Source organism: Mizuhopecten yessoensis, unplaced genomic scaffold (assembly GCF_002113885.1).
Source record: "Mizuhopecten yessoensis strain PY_sf001 unplaced genomic scaffold, ASM211388v2 scaffold733, whole genome shotgun sequence".
Taxonomy (NCBI): Eukaryota; Metazoa; Mollusca; class Bivalvia; order Pectinida; family Pectinidae; genus Mizuhopecten; species Mizuhopecten yessoensis.
The window spans coordinates 63029-72627 of record NW_018403694.1 but is presented as its reverse complement, the minus strand read 5'-3'; the positions used below and the strand labels follow the sequence as shown (position 1 = coordinate 72627).

Genomic DNA, 9599 nt, shown 5'->3' with positions numbered 1-9599 from the left:
TTTAGGCAACACAAATGTTCCTATGATTTATAGTTATACAGACAGTTTTCAGGCAACACAAATGTTCTTGTGAGTTATAGTTATACAGACAGTTTTCAGGCAACACAAATGTTCCTATGAATTATAGTTATACAGACAGTTTTCAGGCAACACAAATGTTCCTGTGAATTATAGTTATACAGACAGTTTTTAGGCAACACAAATGTTCTTGTGAGTTATAGTTATACAAACAGTTTTCAGGCAACACAAATGTTCCTATGATTTATAGTTATACAGACAATTTTCAGGCAACACAAATGTTCCTATGAATTATAGTTATACAGTTAATTGTCAGGCAACACAAATGTTCCTGTGAATTTTGTTATACAGACAGTTCTCAGGCAACACAAATGTTCCTATGAATTATAGTTAGACAGACAGTTTTCAGGCAACACAAATGTTCCTGTTAATTACAGTTATACAGACAGTTCTCAGGCAACACAAATGTTCCTATGAATTATAGTTATACATACAATTTTCAGGCAACACAAATGTTCCTGTGAATTACAGTTATACGGACAGTTTTCAGGCAACACAAATGTTCTTGTGAGTTATAGTTATACAAACAGTTTTCAGGCAACACAAATGTTCCTGTTAATTACAGTTATACAGACAGTTCTCAGGCAACAAATGTTCCTGTGAATTCTAGTTATACAGACAGTTTTCAGGCAACAAAAATGTTCATGTGAATTATAGTTATACAGACAGTTCTCGGGCAACACAAATGTTCCTATGAATTATAGTTATACAGTTAATTGTCAGGCAACACAAATGTTCCTGTGAATTTTGTTATACAGACAGTTCTCAGGCAACACAAATGTTCACACAAATGTTCTTGTGAGTTATAGTTATACAGACAGTTTTCAGGCAACACAAATGTTCCGATGAATTATAGTTATACAGACAGTTTTCATGCAACACAAATGTTCCTGTGAATTATAGTTATATAGACAGTTTTCAGGCAACACAAATGTTCCGATGAATTATAGTTATACAGACAGTTTTAAGGCAACACAAATGTTCCTGTGAATTATAGTTATATAGACAGTTTTCAGGCAACACAAATGTTCTTGTGAGTTATAGTTATACAGACAGTTTTCAGGCCACACAAATGTTCCTGTGAATTATAGTTATATAGACAGTTTTCAGGCAACACAAATGTTTCTGTGAATTATAGTTATACAGACAGTTTTAAGGCAACACAAATGTTCCTGTGAATTATTGTTATACAGACAGTTTTCAGGCAACACAAATGTTTCTGTGAATTATAGTTATACAGACAGTTCTCAGGCAACACAAATGTTCCTATGAATTATAGTTATACAGACAGTTTTCAGGCCACACAAATGTTCCTGTGAATTATAGTTATACAGGCAGTTTTTAGGCAACACAAATGTTCTTGTGAGTTATAGTTATACAAACAGTTTTCAGGCAACACAAATGTTCCTGTTAATTACAGTTATACAGACAGTTCTCAGGCAACAAATGTTCCTGTGAATTATAGTTATACAGACAGTTCTCAGGCAACACAAATGTTCACACAAATGTTCTTGTGAGTTATAGTTATACAAACAGTTTTCAGGCAACACAAATGTTCCTGTGAGTTACAGTTATACAGACAGTTTTCAGGCAACAAATGTTCCTGTGAATTATAGTTATATAGACAGTTTTCAGGCAACACAAATGTTTCTGTGAATTATAGTTATACAGACAGTTCTCAGGCAACACAAATGTTCCTATGAATTACAGTTATACAGACAGTTTTCAGGAAACACAAATGTTCCTATGAATTATAGTTATACAGTTAATTGTCAGGCAACACAAATGTTCCTGTGAATTATAGTTATACAGACAGTTCTCAGGCAACACTACAATTTTTTTTAACACTGTGATAAAAAAATATGTTATATTACTCATTCTAAATTAACCTTTTGAAATATGTTTGCTAATGATGGTTTATTATCACTTTCTATAGGCAGATATGAGGGTCTCCATATCAAATTTCATGGCTTTTGTGCATCAGTCTGTCAATGAAACGAGCCAGCAATATCTACTCAATGAGAAAAGATACAACTACACAACACCAAAGAGTTTCTTGGAGCAGATCAAACTGTATGACAACCTTTTAAACAAGAAGAATGCAGATTTGCAGGCAAAGATTATTCGTTTAGAGAATGGTTTGGAGAAGCTGAGAAGTACAGCTACACAGGTAACCACTTAAACAAAAATCACAGTTCTATGATGTGTAATAACAGACAAAGTGTGTGTAGGGGACAGGTAGGGATCAGTCTTTTACTTTGATGTGTAAAAATGGAACAAAATGATGTAAGCTTAAAAAGAATTGCAGAAAAAGAATCAATTAGAAAATAGTTTGCTGAAGGCTTTTTTTCACCATGAACCATGGTTTACCGTTATGGTAATATGACTCCTATTTATTTACCATGCTACACAATACCATGTTGTAACACCAGAATAAGTGTCTGTCCTGCAGTTTATTGATCTGTGGTGGACACAGCTCTGTCTAATGTTCTTGTTGAGTTTTTCCTGAAAAATCCTGTAAACAAACTTCATTAGTGGTGAAGTCTGACCTTTTTACCTTTTAATCTTGATGAATGACCATCAAAATATATTAAGGTGTTGAACTTAATGTTACCATTCTATGATGTAAATATCAACTCATTACAATATGAGTCCGTCGTCCGTCGTCGTTGTCCATCGTCAACTTTTTCTTTAAAACCTATCATCTCCTAAACGCCAAAGAGGATTTCAACCATATTTAGTCTGAAGCATCACTAGGGGAGGGCAATAATTTCTTAAATAAATGAGGTTGGTTCGACCCCTGGGGCCAGGGGGGCAGGGCCCTGAAGGGGAACTTAGCTATATTTGCTTTAAAACGCATCTCCTACTTAACACTAGTGAGGATTTCAACCAAATTTAGTCTGAAGCATCAGAAGGGAAGAGCAATCTTTTCTTAAATAAATGAGGTTGGTTCGACCCCTGAGGCCATGGGGGCGGGGCCGTGAAGGGGAACTTAGCTAAATTTGCTTTAAAACGCATCTCCTGCTAAACGCCAGAGAGGATTTCAATCAAATTTAGTCTGTAGCATCAGAAGGGAAGAGCAATCGTTTCTTAAATAAATGAGGTTGGTTCGACCCCTGAGGCCATGGGGGCAGGGCCCTGAAGGGGAACTTAGCTAAATTTGCTTTAAAACGCATCTCCTCCTAAACACGAGAGAAGATTTCAACCAAATTTGCTCTGAAACTTCATTGGGGGAGGGCAATCATTTCCTAATTAAATGAGACTGGTTCGACACCTGGGGCTATGAAGACCGGGCCCCAAACAGGAAAATTATCTTATATTTTGCTTTAAGACGCTAATACCCCCTAATTGCCTGAGTGGATCGTACAAAATTTGGTCAAAAACATTATTGAGGAAGAACAAACATTTCTTAATTGAATGAGGTTGATTTGACCCCTGCGGTCCTAAGAAATGGTACAGCTAGATTATCATATTCTATGGTGTAGTTTTCATAAATTGTTAAAAATTGGTTTCTTGGTTTATAAAAGCTTATAGTTGAATGGTAATTAAAGAATTGTCTAATTACACCCTGTAATATGACATATTACATATTTCAAAATCTGTTAACATGGCAACTCAGTGGAGGCTCCTGATTAGTTGAAAGTCAGATATTGTGGTCCCAGTTGGGATAGAACATAGATCTTGTCTGGTTTTGAGGAAATTTCATATAAAGATGTACTAATTAATGCATTCAGTTGTGATGACTTAAATATAAAACCAGGTGAGCGATACAGGTCCAATGGATCTCTTGGTTTTTTTGTCAGAGCTTGCCCTTTTTCTACTTTCTTTTCAAGCTCACAATTTTACAACATACTACTACAATTCTCTTAACTTACTGTGATCAATTGTGAACACAAAGACAACCCACCTCACCATGCAGTATAATCCATACATCCTTTATAGTGTAGGATGGTTCCTTATTGCCTTTTTTTCATTCATAAATATTTCATTTAATTAACTGGTGGTTCAAGACTATATATATATAGTAATCATGCTACTGGAGCAGCAGCCTGAACTCTAAAAACAGTAGAGTGTTTGTAAGACTAGTGCATACCTGTTTAACCTGATTAGAGACAAACACTTTGACAGATATATACACAGTAGAGTGTTTGTAAGACTAGTGCATACCTGTTTAACCTGATTAGAGACAAACACTTTGACAGATATATACACAGTAGAGTCTGTGTAAGACTAGTGCATACCTGTTTAACCTGATTAGAGACAAACAGTTGGTCAGTCATGTTTGGGGTTGACACAAGGTGTAATGAAAACTATCAAAATTTCAAACCTGTTTTCACTGTCAATTGTAGGTTGCAGATTTGAAATCCAAATTAGCATCACAAGAGGTAGAGCTGGCCCAAAAGAATGAGGATGCCAACAAGCTTATCACAGTGGTAGGTGCAGAGACAGAGAAGGTGTCAAAGGAAAAGGCGTTTGCTGATGAAGAGGAGAGGAAAGTGTCTGTGATCACAGAGGAAGTTACTAAAAAGGCATCGGACTGTGAGCGAGATCTTGCAAAGGCTTTGCCTGCCCTGGAGGCTGCAAAGGATGCATTGAACACACTTAACAAGGTACAAAACGATTTCAATGAAATTTTACAGATGTCATAACTACCCCCTACTGTTGTGCATCCAGGTATTATATTTTCATTCAGATCCTTCTGTATGGAGTTATATGGCCCTTGTTTTAAAAAAAAATTATCCGGACAACTCTTCCAAAACTTCTTGGCCAATTTGAAAGGAAGTTTTCAGATCCGCAATGTTGTGCATCCAGGGATTTTTTTTCATTCCTGACATTTTTATGCCCCCGCCATAAAATGGGGGGGGGGGGGGGGGGAATATATAGTGTTGCCCCTGTCCGTCCCGTCCCGTCCGAATTCAATGTAAACACTTCGCAACTTCATTCTTTAACAGATATTGGTAAAACAGTATACAAAATTCAAGTATGAGTATACTTCAGACATCATTGTGTTTCAGGGATCCAAGGTCAAGGCCAAGGTCACACTTGCTATATATAGAAAATCATCAACTGATTCAATTTAAAAACACTTAGCAACTTCATTCTTTCCCGGGTTTTGGTCAAACTTTATACAAAGGTCAAATATGGGTATACCTCTGACATCCTTGTGTTTCAGGGTTCCAATTTCAAGGCCAAGGTCACTGTTGCTATATATAGAAAATCATCAACTGATACAATTTAAACACTTAGCAAATTCATTATTTCAATGATTTTGGTCAAACTTTATATATACATAAAGGTCAAGTATGGGTATACGTCTGACATCCTTGTGTTTCAGGATGGTAATAACATACAGAAAAAACATATGAATATTAAAATCAACTTATCAACTTTAAGTGGAGTACCTTGTGTGTGCATGTTTCAAGGTATCAAGATCAAAGTGGTTTTAACTTTTTATAGAACACTGAAACTAACTTCACATGGCAGCGGGGGCATTTATGTCTTACAGACATTTTCTTGTTTCAATTGGTACACTCAATATTTGACATCAACACACTCAACAATCATGATTAACTCATTCAAAAAGATATTTTGACTAAAGCTGGTCTAGAGTGTTCTTTGGCCAGGAGTATCCTACATTGTTGTATAGAAAACAGATGTGGACCCCTTTGGTCAGAGGGATGAGCCCAATAGGGGAAATACATGTAAATTTGGTAAATTCTACTCCTTGAGGATGGGTAAAGAAAAATTAACCTTATTTGGTCTGGAATATACTTTGGCCTATGGGACTCAACATTGTGTAAATGGTGGGTATAGCTTCCCTGGGGACAGAGTGATGGAACCTAAAAGGGAAATTGGTGGCATATAAGAGCGCTACAGGCATCTGCTTTTGACAACCAGAAGTTAACAAGCCAAACCAGTGAAATGGGACGGGAACCCCCCCTGACATTTGACCCCATATCAATCCGCCATCACATTTTAAAATCTACTAAAACTATACATTTTTCTAAAGTTCAATATCTGTAGATTTCATTCAATATAAAATATGTCAACAACTACCTATTTAAATTACTCAGAGGCACTGTATTAATCCGGAACAAATTTTAGATATGGATTAAAATTGTATGAAACACTTGCTGATTGGCTGATTTAGTTGTGCGAGTCCTTAAATGGACATGGTCAAATAGGAATTATAAATACTTTACAAAATGTATCTTGTTCTGTTCTTATGTTTATTGTCCACTTTTGATATACACGTTACTATATCTGACATATATACTCAATATTAGGTGAGCTATTGTGATTGATTCAATATGTTTGCTTGCATGCTGACATTTCACATGAAGGTTTATTGTAATAAAAGTTGCAGTGTAATACACAGGTCACTGATATTTCTTTTCAGACAAATTTGACTGAACTAAAGTCTTTCGGTAGCCCCCCTCCATCAGTCATCAATGTCTCTGCATGTGTCATGGTTCTGTTATCCCCTGGCAACAAAATTCCAAAGGACAGGAGCTGGAAGGCTTGTAAGACCCAGATGATGGGTAAGGTAAGTGTTGGACAACATAACCTGGTAAAATATGCTTAATATGAACCAATTGTAATGCTTAAAACAAAGCCAGAGTTGCGTGCCCCGGCAAGTATTTGTTTCTTGAACATCAAAATCAATCAAAAGTTTGGCTAAAAGCAAATGCTATTGAAATTTTTATTACGACACATGATAACCTAACTATTAGTGTATCAATTTCCAAAGTGGCATTATGTGTATCAATTACTCCGAGTCACAATTTACTATGTGTCATTGTATATCACTATATTGCCCAAGTGCCAATGTATCTATTAACAAAGTGTCAATGTATCTATTACCAAAGTGTCAGTGTATCAGTTACCCAAGTGTCAGTATATCAGTTACCCAAGTGTTAGTATATCAATTACACAAGTGTCAGTATATAAGTTACCCAAGTGTCAGTATATCAATTACCCAAGCGTCAATGTATCTATTACCAAAGTGTCATTGTATCTAGTGCCCACGAGTCATTGTATCTAGTGCCCAAGTGTCATTGTATCTACTGCCCAAGTGCCAATGTATCTATTAACAAAGTGTCATTGTATCTATTACCAAAGTGTCATTGTATCTACTGCCCAAGTGTCATTGTATCTAGTGCCCAAGTGTCATTGTATCTAGTGCCCAAGTGTCATTGTATCTACTGCCCAAGTGTCAGTGTATCTATTACCAAAGTGTCATTGTATCAGTTACCCAAGTGTCAGTATATCAGTTACCCAAGTGTCAGTATATCAGTTACCCAAGTGTCTGTTTATCAGTTACCCAAGTGTCAGTATATTAGTTACCCAAGTGTTAGTTTATCTATTACCAAAGTGTCAGTATATCAGTTACCCAAGTGTCAGTATATCAATTACCCAAGTGTTAGTATATCAGTTACCCAAGTGTCAGTATATCAATTACCCAAGTGTCAGTATATAAGTTACCCAAGTGTCAATGTATCTATTACCAAAGTGTCAGTGTATCAGTTACCCAAGTGTCAGTATATCAGTTACCCAAGTGTCAGTATATCAGTTACCCAAGTGTCAGTATATCAGTTACCCAAGTGTCAGTATATCAGTTACCCAAGTGTCAGTATATCAGTTACCCAAGTGTCAGTATATCAGTTACCCAAGTGTCAGTATATCAGTTACCCAAGTGTCAGTATATCAGTTACCCAAGTGTCAGTATATCAGTTACCCAAGTGTCAGTATATCAGTTACCCAAGTGTCAGTATATCAGTTACCCAAGTGTCAGTATATCAGTTACCCAAGTGTCAGTATATCAGTTACCCAAGTGTCAGTATATCAGTTACCCAAGTGTCAGTATATCAGTTACCCAAGTGTCAGTATATCAGTTACCCAAGTGTCAGTATATCAGTTACCCAAGTGTCAGTATATCAGTTACCCAAGTGTCAGTATATCAGTTACCCAAGTGTCAGTATATCAGTTACCCAAGTGTCAGTATATCAGTTACCCAAGTGTCAGTATATCAGTTACCCAAGTGTCAGTATATCAGTTACCCAAGTGTCAGTATATCAGTTACCCAAGTGTCAGTATATCAGTTACCCAAGTGTCAGTATATCAGTTACCCAAGTGTCAGTATATCAGTTACCCAAGTGTCAGTATATCAGTTACCCAAGTGTCAGTATATCAGTTACCCAAGTGTCAGTATATCAGTTACCCAAGTGTCAGTATATCAGTTACCCAAGTGTCAGTATATCAGTTACCCAAGTGTCAGTATATCAGTTACCCAAGTGTCAGTATATCAGTTACCCAAGTGTCAGTATATCAGTTACCCAAGTGTCAGTATATCAGTTACCCAAGTGTCAGTATATCAGTTACCCAAGTGTCAGTATATCAGTTACCCAAGTGTCAGTATATCAGTTACCCAAGTGTCAGTATATCAGTTACCCAAGTGTCAGTATATCAGTTACCCAAGTGTCAGTATATCAGTTACCCAAGTGTCAGTATATCAGTTACCCAAGTGTCAGTATATCAGTTACCCAAGTGTCAGTATATCAGTTACCCAAGTGTCAGTATATCAGTTACCCAAGTGTCAGTATATCAGTTACCCAAGTGTCAGTATATCAATTACCCAAGTGTTAGTTTATCAATTACACAAGTGTCAGTGTATCAGTTACACAAGTGTCAGTATATCAATTACACAAGTGTCAGTATATCAATTACACAAGTGTCAGTGTATCAATTACACAAGTGTCAATGTATCAGTTACCCAAGTGTCAGTATATCAATTACCCAAGTGTCAGTTTATCAATTACCCAAGTGTCAGTGTATCAATTACCCAAGTGTCAGTGTATCAGTTACCCAAGTGTCAGTGTATCAATTACACAAGTGTCAGTTTATCAATTACCCAAGTGTCAGTTTATCAATTACCCAAGTGTCAGTGTATCAATTACCCAAGTGTCAGTGTATCAGTTACCCAAGTGTTAGTTTATCAGTTACCCAAGTGTAAGTTTATCTATTACCAAAGTGTCAGTATATCAGTTACCCAAGTGTCAGTATATCAGTTACCCAAGTGTCAGTATATAAGTTACCCAAGTGTCAGTGAATCAATTACCCAAGTGTCAGTATATAAGTTACCCAAGTGTTAGTTTATCAATTACCCAAGTGTCAGTATATCAGTTACCCAAGTGTCAGTATATCAGTTACACAAGTGTCAGTGTATCAGTTACCCAAGTGTCAATATATCAATTACCCAAGTGTCAGTTTATCAATTACCCAAGTGTTAGTTTATCAATTACACAAGTGTCAGTGTAACAGTTACCCAAGTGTTAGTTTATCAATTATCCAAGTGTTAGTATATAAGTTACCCAAGTGTCAGTATATCAGTTACCCAAGTGTCTGTTTATCAGTTACCCAAGTGTCAGTATATAAGTTACAAATGTGTCAGTATATAAGTTACCCAAGTGTCAGTATATCAGTTACCCAAGTGTCAGTTTATCAGTTACCCAAGTGTCAGT

General features: G+C 36.4%; 1 protein-coding gene across 1 annotated transcript in view; it reads left to right on the top strand.

The window, feature by feature from the left end:
- The window catches only part of LOC110452219 (dynein beta chain, ciliary-like), a 100522-nt gene that overhangs the window by 60460 nt on the left and 30463 nt on the right, over positions 1-9599 (top strand). The window contains exons 39-41 of the mRNA XM_021500598.1: positions 2015-2248; positions 4428-4688; positions 6479-6625. Coding sequence (XP_021356273.1) covers positions 2015-2248; positions 4428-4688; positions 6479-6625 — 642 coding nt within the window. The remainder of the gene's footprint in view (positions 1-2014; positions 2249-4427; positions 4689-6478; positions 6626-9599) is intronic.